General features: G+C 38.9%; 1 protein-coding gene across 2 annotated transcripts in view; it reads right to left on the minus strand.

The window, feature by feature from the left end:
• Positions 1-17,345, minus strand: part of eea1 (early endosome antigen 1) — a 47,687-nt gene that overhangs the window by 26,104 nt on the left and 4,238 nt on the right. Inside the window, exons 2-16 of one of the 2 annotated variants that reach the window (XM_088339632.1) lie at positions 15,505-15,582; positions 15,309-15,421; positions 12,172-12,226; positions 12,035-12,100; positions 11,867-11,897; positions 11,697-11,780; positions 11,488-11,609; positions 9,336-9,491; positions 7,447-7,461; positions 7,126-7,242; positions 6,218-6,556; positions 3,938-4,087; positions 3,735-3,854; positions 1,713-1,916; positions 508-708 (exon numbers count right to left, since the gene is read on the minus strand). In XM_088339632.1, the coding sequence (XP_088195758.1) occupies positions 508-708; positions 1,713-1,916; positions 3,735-3,854; positions 3,938-4,087; positions 6,218-6,556; positions 7,126-7,242; positions 7,447-7,461; positions 9,336-9,491; positions 11,488-11,609; positions 11,697-11,780; positions 11,867-11,897; positions 12,035-12,100; positions 12,172-12,226; positions 15,309-15,421; positions 15,505-15,582 (1,851 nt within the window). The remainder of the gene's footprint in view (positions 1-507; positions 709-1,712; positions 1,917-3,734; positions 3,855-3,937; positions 4,088-6,217; positions 6,557-7,125; positions 7,243-7,446; positions 7,462-9,335; positions 9,492-11,487; positions 11,610-11,696; positions 11,781-11,866; positions 11,898-12,034; positions 12,101-12,171; positions 12,227-15,308; positions 15,422-15,504; positions 15,583-17,345) is intronic. The other variant, XM_088339633.1, reaches the window with a different exon arrangement.

Below are 17,345 nucleotides of genomic sequence, written 5' to 3' on the forward strand. Positions count from 1 at the left end.
GCAACCACCAAAGACACAAAACACATGCCTGTGTTGCAATTTGGCAGTATTCTCCACAGCATTGTTGACCTGGAACTGTAGTCTAGAAATGTAGGGCCGAGGTTTTAGTCAACGCAGTCCTCATTTGCATTTTCTATTGGCGCAGTAGTAAATATGTGCTCGTATTTGCAATCGCTATCTTAAATATTCACATCTAAAAACATGTGACGTAAACAACGCAGAGCAGATCTGAAAAACGGCGCAGAAGAAAATGGCGTAGGGTGTGCAGGTGCACAGCGCTGTGGTATTCAACAGCCAAAGACAACAAGGCCGAATTACACACGCGGTAGCACCAGGTGTTAACCGGACTTAAAATGTAAGAAATGGATGTGAATTTCATTTTTTCATGACCATTTAATTTTGCTCGTAAATTCAAGCATGCAGCTTTTAATCAGGTGTAATCTATAATCCAGAGTTTACAGTATTTATTTAGCATCCTTTCAATCTCTCAAAGAGTTTACAACCTACCTGAGAGTCCAACTGGGTCACCTTCTCCTTGCTGTCAGCAAGCTCAGCATTGAGTTCAGAAACAGAAGTTTCTAGCGCGTGGGTCCGGTCCTGGGACGAACGCAGGACAGTTTTCTGCTCCTGAACTTGTTTATGCAGATTCTCCAGAGCTTGCTTGTTGCTCTCCGATTGATTCTTCATCTTGACTGTCATCTGAGTTACCTTTATATCGAGAAAATAAGCAAATGTTTAATGCCTTCACATCCATGATTTTTTTTTCTTTGATGGTTATGCCCTTGCCATAATGGGGGAACTTTTGATGAGCTTGTGAGATAGTGAGAGAAACAAAAGTTTTGGCCTAACGAATAATATGAAACACTAGCTTGGCACATAAGGTCTTACTTCAGGAGACACCATTGCACCCTAAAGCCCCGACACAAAGTAAGAATTAAAGGATTGTGCAGTTTAAACCAGAAAGTAGAATATATTCACATTAAAAAAAAGACCAGAAAAAAAACAACTACGTCAAAAAATAAGCTGCATTTTTAATGGAATCCAAAGAGTTTCACTTTGTTTTCAAGATAATACATTTTTGTGAACACTGCCAAGGACAGAGACTAATAAAAACCTAGAAGTGCAATGATAGAATAGCAAATGACTTAAAAAGTGTTTTTATTATCAAATATTATTCTGATACCCTGCGATTGGCTGGCAACCAGTTCAGGGTGTCCCCTGCCCACTGCTTGCTGGGATGGGCTCCAGCACCCCCGCGACCCTACTGTGGATAAGCGGTGCAGCTAATGAGATGAGATGAGATTATTCGGATAACCTTTAGATAAGAAATTCTCTAAATCATCTTATTTTTTGCCTCTTTTATTGTGAGCCATCGATCCATCTATTTTCCGCACTGCTTATCCTCAACAGGGTCTTGGGGGCTGTTGGAGCCCATCCCTGCTATCTTCGGGCAGGGGACAAAGGACATCCTCAACTGGTTGCAGGCCTGTCGCAGCTAATGTGAGCCAAGCGAGTAAAAAAATGATCATGAGTGGATTTTTTCAACAATGATTTATTAATAATTTGTCAATTGTCCATTATTTCTAGATTAGCATCAGTTGTAGGTCCCAAAAATTAAGTAAAAATAGAATGTTTTTTTTTTTTTTTAATGAAAAAAACTTACTACTTTTATCTTAACAGTAGCGCATTTTCTGTGCAAGAATGTCTCTAACCTGTTCCTGTAGTGTGTGGTTTTTCTCCTTGAGTTGGTGGAGCAAAGCAGCCTCTCCTTCGCCGGCTTGTATCTTGGCACACAAGTCTTCCCTCTCAATTTCCAGCTGGGTCACAATCTCCTTACTCTTTAGCAGCAGGGCTTCCAAATTTTGAATGGTCTGGTCTTTATCCCCAATCTGGCGTAAGACTTGCTCCAGGTCAGTCTACAAAAAAGTACGGCAAGCGGCAGGGATGAAACGACGTTTTCTTCAAGCAAATTGGTATTTCACAATAAGTTGGTACCTCACGATGAGTGATAAAAATGTGCCCAAAGCAAAACACGTTTGAATGGGAATGACAATTTTGAATATGTGAGAACACTCACTTTGGCATTCACAGGGAAACATTCTGATTTAAAGTCTATTTCCTGAGTGGTTGTTGTGAACCCTTTTAAGGTATAATACAATCAAATCTTTGCATGGTGGCATAACAATGTTATTTATAAAGTAATGATCCCTTGCTGTGGTTTACTTAGTTCGGTGGCTTTGGGGTTAGGGCGCCCGGTCCGAGGCTGTGAGGTCGCTGGTTCAAGCCTAGGCCGAGTCACACCTAAGACTTACAACATTGGTACTCATTGCCTCCCTTCTTGGCGCTTGGCATTAGGGGTTGGAATTGGGGGGGGTTTGGTCACCTAATGACTCCCAACACATCAGTTGGGTTGAGCAAGGGGGCTGGGAATCCCCTCCTCTGTATCAATCTCCCAGAAAGAGTCAGGAATGTGTTTTTGACTCTAGCCGCCCCCACTAGAGGGATATGGCTCCGGTATATAATCTATATATATATAATGTAATAATCCCTTGCTGTGGTTTACTTTTAGCGGTTTCGCTGCGGATTTTCATTGTGAATTGTGTTCTGCATTCTGAATGCCATTTTTTCGTTTTTCGATAACGTCCACTTGAAGAAAAAAATATCATCTGAAGAAAAAAATGGGATAGTGTCTTGATTCAATAGAGCAAGATATTTTTTTTAAATATAATTTTACAGTATAGAAGTTATTTATAAATAGCAAAGTTGTTTTATTTATTAAACAAATGCTTGATCCTGTAAATAGGGTTTGTTAATTGGTTTTCATGTATAGTAGCGTATCTAATTAATAAGTGTTATAAATGTTTCTACTTTGCAGGTTTTGGCTTTTGTAGGTCTTTTTTAGGATGTAACCCCCGTAAAAAACGAGGGATTAGTGAACACGATAAATATAAATATAGTGATTGACTGTAATAGTTTCTTGATAGACTAATGCAAATTCGTTTAATGCATTGACGTAGGTAAGATCAGTGTTTCTGAACTTTTTTGAGCCAAAGTAATTTTTTTTTTAATTGAAAAAAAATCAGAAAGCACTGTTAAATGCTAAAAAAGAAATTGGGGGCTCCAGTTAAATATTAGCACTTAGATACTCAATACAGTCTATTGTGTAGCTTTAGCTAAACATATAAAGTTGCTCTCATTAAAATGGCTTGGATATAATTAATTATTTGTGATGAACCACTGTTCAGAAAGTAACATAGGCAAATCATTTTGGTGACTAATTTTGTTGTAATTTAAAAAAATATATTTGGATTATTTTGGAGTTGTTTTCCACCTGATTTTACTAGATTTTCAACTTGTGAAATCCAAACATTAAACTTAAAATTAGCAGAATTATTAGCTAATAGAAAAAAAATTAACGATAATATTTGAACTTGTTTTTCTAATAAAATAATTTACATTTATTTCAAAGTAAATTACACATAAATGTATATGTTTTTTTTTTTATTGAGTTGCTCTCATTAAAGAGTTTTGGATTGAAATTATTATTTCTGGAAACCAAAGTTAAGAAGGCATTACGGGTAATTAATTTTTGTAGTTATTTTAAAAAAAAATCTGTGACACTTCAGAAAAGGACTCTCTGCAGACCAGAGGAACTCTTAATTTGGCCAATATGAGGAAACACTGCTGGAGTGTCGTTCATCAAATCACTGGAAATGAAGGACTGATTCTTTTACCTGCGTCTCACGAAGTTTTCCATTGGTGTTCTGCTGCAGTGCTACCAGCTCCTGGTGCTGCTGCTTGGCTTTCTCCAGTTGCTGCTGTAGGTCTGCGTTCCTATTTGAACTTTCTTTTGCCTTCAAGGAGACATGCTTGTAATCTTTAAACTGCAATTTCGTGGACCGTAATGACACATGCTGAAACGGAGTCTCATGTTTACCTGTTCTTCAGCACGGGAGAGTTTCAGATGCAAGTCGGCTGCTTGCTGCTCTTTATCCTTCAGTTTCTCCCCGGAAAGTTGTCTCTGTTCTTTCAGACGACCTTGCAGCTCACCCACCTGTCTCTCTGTCTCCAATAGCTTTGCGTGAAGCTAGACAAACGTGGGCACATCAGAGTAGACATTTCTCCATATACTGTATTTTCATGCAATTTGCTGTTTTTGTTGCGCCTTAAGCTGTCCATTAATGGTTCCCATCACATGCACACATCTACATTCGTGCAACATCAGTGCAGCGGCCATATTGAATTGTCTTTATTATCATCGATATTAATGTAGTGAAACATTGTATGCATTGTGATTAGACTCGTTGGGTGTGTGCGTAAGTTTACCTTTTTGATTTTGTGACTGACCTCAGAAATATGACAAAAAAAGCTTTGGTTGGGTAAAAGCAGTTTTTAGATCAATGTTTCAGTCTACGATACGACAGAGGTGCACTGATCGATAAACAACAAACGTACGAGCTAGAGACAAACGGGTGGAAAAGGGGTTAGGGTTAAATTAAGGCTCTTTGGGATTGCTTTTTTCGCAAGCCTGGGCCATAGCCCAAAGCCGCATTGCACTAAGTGAGTGAGGGCCTTTCTCTGACCTCCACTCACCAGATAAGGGTCCACCGTTTTCGGCCAGGCTTTCAGGGACATTTGGGGTTCTTTCTAGAGTTCATTTTAGCCGGAAAACAGCACACTTTTTTCTGCTAGGCTTTATGGCACGCGTCAGTTGTCACATAGACCAAGTGAGGGTTTTCTACCTCTGACTTCAGCTCACCAAGTAACGGCACTTACAAAAAACGGTTAAGTCACAAAGAATTGACACCTTACACTTAACACTTTCATTTGAAGAAAAATCAGTATAGACCCTTGACAAACATCAAACCGCGTCTCGTGGACCCATCCAAAATTGCTGACTGTTTACATTTGGGGATGCACGTGCTGTTAAGCAAAGTATCAATTATGTTGAAAATTCAAATTCTGATGTAGCAAGTTTAAAATAAATCGGCTTTAAAAATATATTTTCCCAAACACGGATTTCCAATTAGGCACAGAATGTGTATTGTCCCTCTCCACTATTTACAAAAAAGTTGCAAAACTTTCCACATGCCAGGAGACTCAAGAAATCTATTCTCAAAGTTGACTGATCTGGCTCTTTTCTTCTAGAGCTATGACATTATTGAAGGAACACAACACTTTCAAAATCCCATTAACACAACACGTGAGGCCAGCTGTTTTACCCTGGAGTGCCGTGTCTAATCTTGTTGTAGAAGATGTTTTACAACATTGATATCAATGACAATAAAGAAAATTCAATTCAGTTATGAGACTGACAGCAATTCTACTAAACAGCAATTGTATACAGCTTATTTCTGCCTGGATAAATTACAACTTTGCTGTTTGAGGTATGTTTACCTGCCACCGTTACAGCGTGCGTTACTTGTTTACCTTTTCCTCTGTTTAGGTAGGCAATAGTGGCCTTTGTTTTTGTTTTTCGGTGCGTGTCTCGCGGTTAATATAATTTTGTCTGGCCAGCTTCCCGTTAGCCTTGGGGCTGCCGAGGGCTTCTTGTTTTGTTTGCTCCCAGTTGGCGCTCGTTGGCTACACACTGTGTGTTGTTTACCTTGCTTGCCTGGCGTTTGCACTAATTTTGCTGTGTCTCTGTTTATTCCAGGCCAACTTCACATTTGTCATCGCAGGCGTTTTTCGTTGTTGGTTCCTGGTTAGCCAGGCTGCTCAATGCGTGTAATTTGGTTAGTCAGCTTCGTGTTTTTCAAAAAGGCTGTGGCCCTCTTTCGTTGATCGGTCCCCATTGGCCCCTGTAACCTCTTTGTGTGTTATTTTTGCCAGGTCGACCCCTTTTGGTTACTTGCTCTTTGTTGTTCCATTACCGCATCCATCTGCGACATAATGTCTCGGCCTTGCCCAAAAAACCTCACATGGTAAATTGTCTGCATTTATATAGTGCTTTTCAAGTCAATGAAGATCTCCCAAAGCGCTTTACAATGTGCTTTACACCTACCCATACACACACACACACACTCACACGTCTCAAAACACTCATAATCTTTGACTAACACGTAATCCAAAATGGTTACTGACTTGCTCGAATACATTATCTTGGAAAGTAATTGAACTATGTTGATGAAATATAATAGATTTTATGCAAAACTATGTACTATCTCCACACATTTTGCATGTCCTTGGGAATACCTTTAACAACTGTTGGGCTCACCTGACCAATTTCAGTCTGCTGCTGGGCACCTTGGCTATCCTTCTCCTCTCTCTGCTGTTCCAATTGTTTTCTCTCCGCCCTCAGTTCCGCATGCTTGACCTCCAGGTCAGTCATCTCCCTCTTCAACTTTGCCATCTCCTCAGATTTTTCTGTAAGCTCTGCATTTGCTGTCTGCAGGGCCTTTTCTGCTCCAGAAGCTCGGGCCTGCAGCTCCACAATTTCCCGCTCTCTCTCTCGTAGGCTGTGTTGGCCTGACTTCTTTGCAGTCTTCTCCGTTCTAAGTTGCTCCTCCAGCTTTTGACACTCCTTTTCTTTGCGTCCAAATTTTTCAGAGAGACTCTGGAGGACGAATGGAGATATAAGGAAAACACAAGATCGGAGGGAAAAGGAACAGTGGTTGTCAGAAAGATTTAAAAACAACTTTTCATTTTTTCTACTGTTGGGACCAATCTAGGAAAAGTCATAATATTTAAAGTAAAATCAATATAATTTTGTGGATTTTTTTCTGGGTTTTTAACAACAAAGTGGCGGGTCAATTTTGACCCGAAGACAACAAGTAGGTTTAATCATCAAACGGGCAGGACCTGGCCTCGGGCCGTATGTTTGACATGCCTCAATTAAACAAATGTTTTCTGGTCTGCACCAGTTCTAAGCCAGCTGCTATGCACCGGCCAGGCAACCATCGGGAGCACACTGCTCCTTTGAGCAACGAGATGTCGTTTCAACTTTTCGGATTTAGCCTTTTTGGAACACAATTCCCCCAAAAAACGAGGGATTACTGTACTTGCAGATGTAGACATGCATTTTTTCCACACTATCAACTATGTACTCTTACATACACACATGACCAAAAAAGTGGATGTAGTTGAGATGAATCAATGATTTTAAAACTGCATAATGACTATTACCTGGTTTTGTTGTTGAATGTCATTCAGGTCACTTTGTAGCTGGTGAATCTGCTGTGTATAAACAGCTACTTCCTGTGGTCCCTTCTCCAGTTCAGCTTTCAATTGTGATATAGTCATCTGGAGGAAAAAAAATAGTTCATGAAATGCAACAAAAGCATTTTTGCACATTAGCTGAAAACTGGCGTGAGTTTGTGACAATGAAAACATTAGGCAACATCAACAAAAGATATCAAAAAGCAACCATACATTCAAAGAAAAACACTTCATTAGAAAGGCGGAGTGAAAACAAAAATGATTTTACAAAATCCAAATGGTGTTTACCTCTAGTTTACGAATCTTGGGGAAAGAATAAGTGTTGGGGTGTTGTTCAATATGTGGATGCAGTGAAGAAAGAGGAAGAGGAAAACACATGTAGACAAAGGTAAGACACAATACAACAACAGTCACCGGTAACAGTCTCTCAGAACAGATAGCAGACAGACACACTCAGTTATTGGCAATGACAAGTCCAAAAAGGGCATTGCACAAATGCGAACAAAGAGTGCCAAGAGTGGGACACATTTTATGTGTGACATGTTCTCATCAATTAAATTATGACTACTAGATAGCAGGGAAATTACCTAAAAAATATATCAGGTGTTAGGTGTGAAAAGGTTTTAGAAAAAATATATGGTGTGCGTGATTTATGCTGCATATCACCATTCTTGAAAAAGAGTTCATGTGAGGATAAACATAATGTAAAAAATAAACACATTTAGTATGGTGTATTCTAAACCATAGAACACTCTGTTATGGAAATCTACTAAACTACATTAGTCGATGACAAGGCCCAGGCGCCAGATGTGGCCCGCGAGAAGGTTTTGTGTGTTTTGTATGATCTTGATACATTGTTGTATCATACATCAGGGATCATCAAGGTTTTTGGTATCTGTAAGATACTTCTCCATTAAGAAAATATTTTTTTAGGTTCATAGATTTTTGCACTTGATTGTAATTGAATTAGGGCTGCACCTAACAATTTCATAATCGATGAATCGGATTTCTAATTTCCCTCCTATTTATTCAAATATGGAAGTTTTGTACAGATAGATAACAGTGCACAAAACAAAATATTCAATGAAATAAAACAATAAAAAAAAAAAATGTTTGTCAGTTAACTTGATGATTTTAAAAAATACATAGCAATGTATGCTATACGCCTGAAAATATGTAAGATACTCTTTTCCTACCACCTTATCCACAGATTATATTAAACTTGGACTTATCATACAAAACAAAAAAGAAAAAGCAATACATTTCAATTTGTGTAGATTTTTTTTTTTATCCACAAAAAAAAATAAATCAAAATGTAAACAAACCCACTTTTCAAAATTGCCAACAAATTTGTTTAGGGGGGTTAAATTTTGGAATGTGATAAACACTGCCAATATAAAAATGATAAAAAAAATCAACAATTTGCCCCTTTGGTAGAGTTATTCATGTAATTATTATTTTTCTTTTTACTTTTGTTTACTCTATACTTTTACATTTTTGACTCTTTCTGAGCGATTGATACAGAGGAGGAGATTCCGATCCCCCTCGCTCAACCCAACTGATGTTTTCAACATCTCGTTGGGAGTTATTAGGTGACCAATCACCCCAATTCCAACCCCTAAAGCATTGTCAATTGAGCAAAATCTTTCTTGTTCACTACCAGGGTTTGTACACCTTTTTCATGACCAAATCTAAGCACTTTCTAAACAATTTCGGAGCAAATTTTCTAATTGGTCCATAAAAAATGTCCATATTAATCTGTAATACTTGCATTAATACACAATTTATAGTGCTGTCTTTAGGGTTAGCATGCACCTGTCCTCTTGGCAGGCTATGACACTTCATGGCACAATGCCTTACAAACTAATGCCAGCTGGAGTTAATTACGAGGGAAGAATAAATGCAATGGCAACGAAAAGCCACCAGACAGCAGTGTTGGCCTAATTTTTAGGTAGACTTGTTAAAAAAAACATAGCAGCAATTTCAAGCAGTTACAAGAACTCCACCAAAAATTCAAACGTGTTTGAATCCTTGAAAACACATCATTAATATTCTGGTATTTTCAAGGATTTCAAGCGCCTGTAAGAACCTTATTATAAAAAGCAATAGCAAATAGCATATAAACTGAAGGTTGTGATGAGAAGCGCTAACACAACCGAGAATTGTTCCCATCTTACCTCTGAGGACGTGAATTTAGCCTGCAGCTCTTCATAGTGATTTCGGAGACGCTCAGACTCTTCCTCTCTTTCACGAGTCATGTTGTCCATTAAGGTCTGCACCTGCACGAGCTCCTTCTGCAATACCTCAACATCCTCCACTCCAGGACGCTGCAGCTAGGGGCAGATTAAAAGCAGTTAGTTCTGTACAAATACAGAGAAAAAAGACCAGTGCATTCAAGGATTCTGGTTTGACATGTAAAGTGCCGTGAAAAAGTATTTGAAGTAGGTTTTCTTTTTGTTGCATATTTCTCACTCACAAAAGGTTTCAGACCATCAAACTAATTTCAATATCACTCAGAGACAACCGAAAGAAATATATAATCCAATTTTGAAATGTTGATTCAATTTATTAAGGCACAAACAAACAAATCTAGGCCTATCTGGCCCTATGTAAATCACAAAGTAACTGTGACTGTGTTTTGGGAAAGCCTATTTTCAATTCCACAAGCCACATCCAAAATGTATTGCCACTACCCGTGTTGAATCAGGGAAATCACTTAAATTAAATCTGTTAAAGTGAAGTAGGCTACAAAATCTCAAAAACACAATTGACATGCCACAATCCAAAGAAATTCCGAAGAAATAAGAAAAAAAGGATTGAAATCACTCCGAAAAAGTCACAAACACATTTCAAAGGCTGTAGGGCAACAGCGAATATGACAATGACAATAAAAACCATTACCGTAAATTCCGGACTATAAGCCGCTACTTTTTTCCCAAACTTTCAACCCTGCGGCTTATTTAGTGATGCCGCCAATTTATGTAATTCATCTAACGGCCGCCAGCAGCGCTCGAGTACAAAAGGTAAGATTTAGACCGGTGGAATATATGCGCCGAGGAATACTGCAACTTCTTGGCTTGTGCGTGAATTAAATTAGCGTAAAAATACCCTCATCATGCAAAATGCAAAAAGAAAGGCACACGACGCAGCTTTCAAGCTAAAAGCAATCGAGCAATCCGATAAAGAAGGAAACAGAGATATTGCACGTAAACTTTACTATACGTGCGTATTGCTAGCGTGTATTGGTTTAAGGGAGCGTGGGACGACGACTATATGACAAAGTTTCTTTCAGATACCGAGAAAGATGACTCTGATGGCGACAGTTATAATGGGTAAGATGAGGATGGTTTACCGTGAATTTAACAAGTCCGATATATTTTTTTAACAGACCTATGTACTGTTTCGCGTGCGTGTTGCTAGTAGCGTGTTGCTACCTGTAACAGTCACGGTTTGGGATGAAAGTTATATTATTATTATTATTAAAGCTTTGAAAACTCTCTCTGTGTACCGTCTTTCTTTGTAAATATGTGTAACCATGTATTATATGTATTTGCAACTGTATATTTTTGTAATGTATTTATTTTAGAGACTTATTCTGATATGTTTTGTACGGGTGTATCAAAAAGAAGGGACGAAAACCACAGAGAGTGAAAGGAAGTGAAGTAAACGTGAGACGTGTTTGTGGACGTGGCGGGCAATAGTGGATATATATTTTTCCCACCCTTACCTTTGAAAATATACACTTTTTTCCTTGGATTACTTTCAACGGGACCCAGACTCTGCAGGTCTGCATCAAACCTTAAGTACCGGTATAATTTTCCATTCATTTTGCCGGCTGTGGTGTTGACTGTGTATTTTAAATTCAGTTACAATCGTGGGACTTAAAGTCGGGTTTGGGTTACTTTTGTGAGTGTGTTACATGTTTCAATGTGGGCGCATGTGGCTTATATACAGATGCGGCTTGTGTAAGTACAAAAGCGGTTATCCTCTTAAAATGTGGTGGGTGCGGCTTATAATCGGGTGCGCTTTATAGTCCGGAATTTACGGTAATTCAAATGCAATTCTGTGTTCTGTGTTTTTCATTTATAGATAATTATCGGTTATTTTGTTACAGTTGCATACTCTCAGTCAGTAAGGACATCATCTTGAGGTAAGTTTGATCCTTGGGGGCTTTTATGAGGGGGCATCACTACTTCATGAATTTTCACTTTTCTGCAACAGCAATTACCCCGGTAATACTGTCATACCCAAACCAATTTCACATTAAATTTCAGCATTATTTTAATGAATTGAAAATCAGCTCAAGTGTCAATTTTGTTTGACTTGTACCAGTTCAGTCTTTAGTTTCTCATTTTCTTTCTTCTCTTGTTGAAGCAGTTCAGTTACATTGGAAAGCTTCTGATCAGCGGCTTCCCTTAAACTCTTTTCTTCATCGTAACGGGACTTGATGTCTAGTGGATGCAAGAAGATCAGTTCAATTCATCAACATACCAAACACATGATCGTCAAAGGGATGAGAGTCCAAAGATCACACTAACCTACAATCTCTGTGGCCAGTAGGGCTGCTTTTTGCCTAATGTTAAACTTTTCAGTCTCTGATTCATTTAACTTCTTCTCCAATACTAAGAGAAGAGAAAACACATTCGTGGTGCAGTTATTATCGGCATAATATGCATTGTACACAAATGGGTTTTACGTTAACACCCACCTGAATCCTCTGAGCTTATCTGCCCATCGTTCTGTGGAGTTGAGGAAAAACAGTGTGATTATATGGGGATGAAAAAGCATTGGTGTAAAATTTACAACAAATTGTTTCACAACATCTCTGAAAGTTTAAGAATCTCTAAGACTTTTTAAAATATCTTGAAGGAATTACTTGCTTCAGGTGCCCATGGACTTTGTCTAATTCTTTCTTCAGTTCCCCAGAGAACCATCTTTCTTCCTAAACAGGAAATAGATTTAAAGAGAAACCTACTGCACAGCCAACAGTACACATGTGAGAAATAAAATTACCTTAAGTGATGTATGAAGATCCTGAACTTCCTGCCGCAACATTGTAAGGTCTTCCCTAAATTAAGAGCAAATTATACCTCGCCATGATAAAAATGCAAGAAATACCTGGATTTGACTGTGGCCTGGAACAGGATATTAGCCCAGGTTGAATTCAGTTTGTTGTGTGACAATGATTAATGATCTATCGTGTAATCAGCCAATTGAGACAAGTTGCACAGCAGAGGTTCAATTAATGATGTCTCAACGAAATGGCAGACAAAAGATAGCACTATAAACGTTTCGCAGTTGGGCAAAAATAAGAGGGAGTGTTTACGTTTCAAGTGCATATGCACGCACTTTTGTTTTCCCCCTTTTCAACACCTTATACACAAATAACAGCATTTCAGTTATTTTGTATTAAAAATGACCTAGATTGTTTAGTTTGAATCCATAATACCTGAGACTGTTACTTTTGGCTTTGAAACAATGTGTCCAGGTTTATATTCACAGCGTTTTTCTCGTTTTGCTACTGACTGTGTCGACCTCTCTCTGTGTCTGTGTTAGGATTGTATAATTATATTTATCCTACAGTTGACATTTAATATGTTATATGTGTTCTCAGCCATTTTGAAGAGTTCTCAGCCTGTAAGCTGCTCTTCAAGGCCATGAGTTGTTTTTGATGTACAGCCTGTCTTTTGTCTCACATACCAATGGATACACCCTGACCTGGAATAAATCTGTTCATGCCATAACTCAAGTTGTTCTTCACCAAAGAGCCTGGGAGGAAGGAGGGGAGTTTGCCCAGGACAGAGGTCACCTGTCATCATCGGCTGGAAAGCAGGCCTTCGAAAGAAGATTAATTAACTCTACGTAGCAAAAGTTAGAATACGGTCTCGATTTGTTAGATAGAATCCCCGCCCCTCAGTAAATCGAGACTCATGTATTACAGGGCAAAAACTAAATAAAAAGAAAGGAGATTCGGAGATTTCTTCAGAGTCATTTGGGTGATTGGTGGTATACATTCTCCAAACTCTCCTTGCAAGTATCAAATATTAATTGATTCTCTTTGTCTTTTATTTCAGAGCGTTTTATCATAAATGTTGGAGACTTGAACCTAACAGTCTGATGGCCATAGATGTGGCTACCCTCCAGAGATTTCTTTAACTGACATGAGATTTTACCAATTTAGCTCTTTCCATTCTAGAGCCAACATAAGCATGGTCTGAAAATTATTTTTTCTATTCTAAAATTATAGTCCTAGTGTGATCTATTTGCTCTTTCTTAGAAAGTGTATAGAAGCTAGAGAGGGGGTAAATTGACAAAATCATTTACCTTCAATTTTTCCAGGCTGTAAACATTTCCCTCGTTTTTATTTACTGACCGATTGAATTACCTATCGATTATTGTAAGGGACGGGTGATGTCATGAGACCAAATCATCTTCGCTCTTCCCTATCACAGCTGTCTGAAAGTTACCAATAGTTCATCTGTTTGTTGTTCAACTGCAGCCCAGATACAGGTATAGTCTCGTACTAAATTCAGAAAATTAAAACGAAACATGCCTTGTAAGTCAATCAATCTTGCAGAGTCTGACTGTATTACACCGAATGCTAGAACAACACAAGTGAGGAGCGCCTTTCACTGTCACCAAAGCTGCATACTATTGCCATGAATTGTCCGTATTTTGGCATGGAAATGACAACACTGCCCCTTATGCCCAGTGGCATTAATTGTAGTGTGTCAATGCTCACTGAGAAGCAAATATTAAGCAAAACCAAAGCTTAATACTAAGTGATAATGTTGATTGGTGGCTTGATATCAATAAAAAAAACAATATTGGGATTAACAGTGGTGTAATATGCCAATACAGTGGAACCTCGGTTTTCGAACGCCTCTCAGTTCGAACAAATCGGAGTCCGACCAAAAATTTTGAGAAATTCTTGCTTCGCTGTTTGGTCAAAAAAACGGAGTTTGAACGCCGGTAACGCGTGAGTGCGTACGCTAGGGTGCGATGATGAGCGGCGTACGAGTTGACGTCGCTGGAGCACACTGTTATCGCGTGCGGACGTGCTTCGTTTTGCTTTCGCTTTTAATATAGGTGTACGAAGTGTTTTAGCCCCTAATTATGCCTCTGAAGAAAGTCAGTGCAAGCAGCAAAGTTGCTACAGGTGAAAAAAGAAAAGTAGTGCGGACAACTATTGCATTTAAGAAAGAAGTAATAGCAAAATATGAAGGAGGTGTGCGGGTGTCTGATCTTGCCTGCGCCTTCTGCTGACCACCACAAAGGTAAGAAATCCCATTCATAATTATTTTCTTTATCCTTTTTTTTTATTTTTACACGTTCATGTTAGCGTAATCTTTCGTACAGAAGATTACGATAACGCGAACGTACGATTAGCCTGGGTTAGCTTTAAGTTTACGTTAAACATTCAAGGTAAACATTCAGGGTGTTGGAACGGAGCCCAACATTGAGGGTGTTGGAACAGAACCCCCTTTCCAATGAACCGCTCACCACTTCTTGTGGAGACCCGGGTGCTAAATGACTTGTAAACGACCTGATCTTTTTATTTTTACACGTTCATGTTAGCGTAATCTTTCGTACGGAAGATTACGATAACGCGAACATGCGATTAGCCTGGGTTAGCTTTCAGTTTACGTTGAACATTCAAGGTAAACATTCAGGGTGTTGGATTAAAACGATTTACATTATTTTTAATGGGGAAAAATGATTTCGGTGATCGAACAAATCGTTTTTCGAACAGGGTTCTGGGACAGACTATGGTCGAGAACAGAGGTTCCACTGTATAAAATATACCAGTTTCCAACTGCAGTTAATTGACTAAACGGTTTGCACCAAGAAACAAATCACCTCTCACCCCCTGATTAAAATCTGGTAAATCTGTTTTTAATATGCAACATTTTGTCATAGCAGTCACCGGTTCTTTTGGAAACTCTGGAAATTGAGAAATTATCTCGACGGCTGCTTCTTCATGCAATTTTGCCTATCTTTTGTAACTAAATGACAATTGGAATTTTGTTTCAAGGTCACTAGTTGTGCAGAATTGTAAAATGTGTATACACACTAATGTGATTCAGACCTCAGTCAAAATCCTTTCTGATTAAATGTGACTGAACCAAATAGGTACATTTCAAACTGACCTGGTAGGGGCCACATGAGCGGGAAGCTCTCCAGTGTCATGGAAAAGCTCATAGTGCTTAAACAGATCCTCCGCTGAGGTGTGGGACTTCATGCACTGAGGGCAGATAAATCCCTAATGGTGGTTGCCAAGGTGGTTAGTTAATTTTTACTGCTCTTCTCATAAAGAAGGAGGAAATAAACAATCTATTCAACTACCTCAGAAGTTTGGTCATGGTTACTGTCTGTAGTGGGCTGGTCGGACTCTGTGTTCTGGGAGCCTCCTTTCCCAGGAGTCTGGGGGGGGGGAAACAGACAAAATACTTGAATCAAAATCTATGTTTGATTAAAAACAGAATTATTTTCCCAAAGTGGAAAACTGGGTCACTAGCAATGAATTAGCCATAAGGCACAGCTACACACAATAGAGAATTTCAATACAACAAGTTAAAAAAATATATCAGGGAATTCAAATGTAACAGTGGAATGGGCATACTATCAGACACGTTTAATTTTCCACTCCGTTCATCACACAACACGTCTACCATGTACACTTATAACTCTTAAGTAACTATTTTTTTCCATATGCCTTTTATGTCTATATGGTGGAACATTGGCCAGGACAAATCTATGCAACACCTTCTTTCTGAGGTACCATAGAGCAGTGATGGTTAGGGTGGTCCATATTTTTCGACTTTTAAAATTTCATGCTCTGACCCCTTGAATATGTTCCAATATATACAAAACGTAATTAGGCAAAGTTTCATCAAAATCAAAGGATATTTAGAGGTCGCTCAAGGCCTCTGAAATTTTGGTATGAAAAATAAGGATTTTTCGCACATTATATCAGACCTAGTGTACAAAGTTACTTGTAACTTTTCTTGTGTTACAATTATAAGCAATGGACTGAAATTGGATGTTCTAAAACGCCGTACACATAGGGTTAAGATTTCCGTTTTTTCTCGAAAATTGCCAAAATTTTACCATTTTGGGAAATTTCAAAGTCGTTGAGCTACCTCTAAATATTATCCAAATTGTTCAAAATTGCACACAGTGTGTTTTTATCGATATAAGAACATATGCGGGGGGTCAGAGCCCAATATTTCAAAAAAAAAAATTTCGACCCCCATTAAGGACCACCCTAGTGATGGTCACCTTTTTACAGCTCTTATGCCATAAGCCTCAGTTGTACATACCTATCAATTTATACGTTACTCCATGTTTTATTCGTTTAAACCAGACCTGGGCAAATTACGGCCCGCGGGCCACATCCGGCCCTTTGTACGTCCCTGTCCGGCCCGCGTAAGACCAATCATAAACACCATAAATTAAAAAAAAAATTTAAACTTTTATTTTGAAATTTTATTTTGACTACATATACACGTCATAGACGTAGCGCCTTCACGCGCGTATACACTTGAGTGAGTGAAGGTGATACTGTTCGCCAGGGTACCCTCAAGATGTCGGCACGCCCCAAGAAAAGAAAAGTTGATAACGAATGCCGTATTTTCAACAAGACATGGACTGCCAAATATTTCTTTACAGAAATTAAAGGTAAAGCAGTGTGCTTAGTCTGTGGTACACAGGTTGCTGTGTTTAAAGAATATAATTTGAATCGCCACTACACGACCAAGCATGAAGATGAATACAGAAACCTGTCTGGTGAAGAGCGTGCAAGGGAGTCTGATGCATTGCTAGCAAAACTACAAACCCAACAAGGATTTTTCACTAAACTTCCCACTTCCAGAGATGCAGCCGTCAGGACAAGTTATGTAATTTCTCATAAAATCGCCAGAAAAAGTAGGGCATTTTCCGACGAAGAGTTTATTAAGGAGTGTTTATTGGACTCTGCTGAGCTGATGTGCCCAGAAAAAAAGGGCGCGTTTGAGAACGTTTCACTCTCCCGACGCACTGTAACGAGGCGGATTGAGGAAATCACGGGAAATTTAGAGCTTCAGCTGAAGAAAAGAGCGGCGGACTTTGACTTTTTTTCTCTGGCTTTGAATGAGAGCTGCGATGTACGTGACACCGCCCAGCTGCTCATCTTCTTACGTGGGATA

Source organism: Urocampus carinirostris, chromosome 7 (assembly GCF_059441175.1).
Source record: "Urocampus carinirostris isolate Australia breed hairy pipefish chromosome 7, RoL_Ucar_1.0, whole genome shotgun sequence".
Lineage (NCBI taxonomy): Eukaryota > Metazoa > Chordata > Actinopteri > Syngnathiformes > Syngnathidae > Urocampus > Urocampus carinirostris.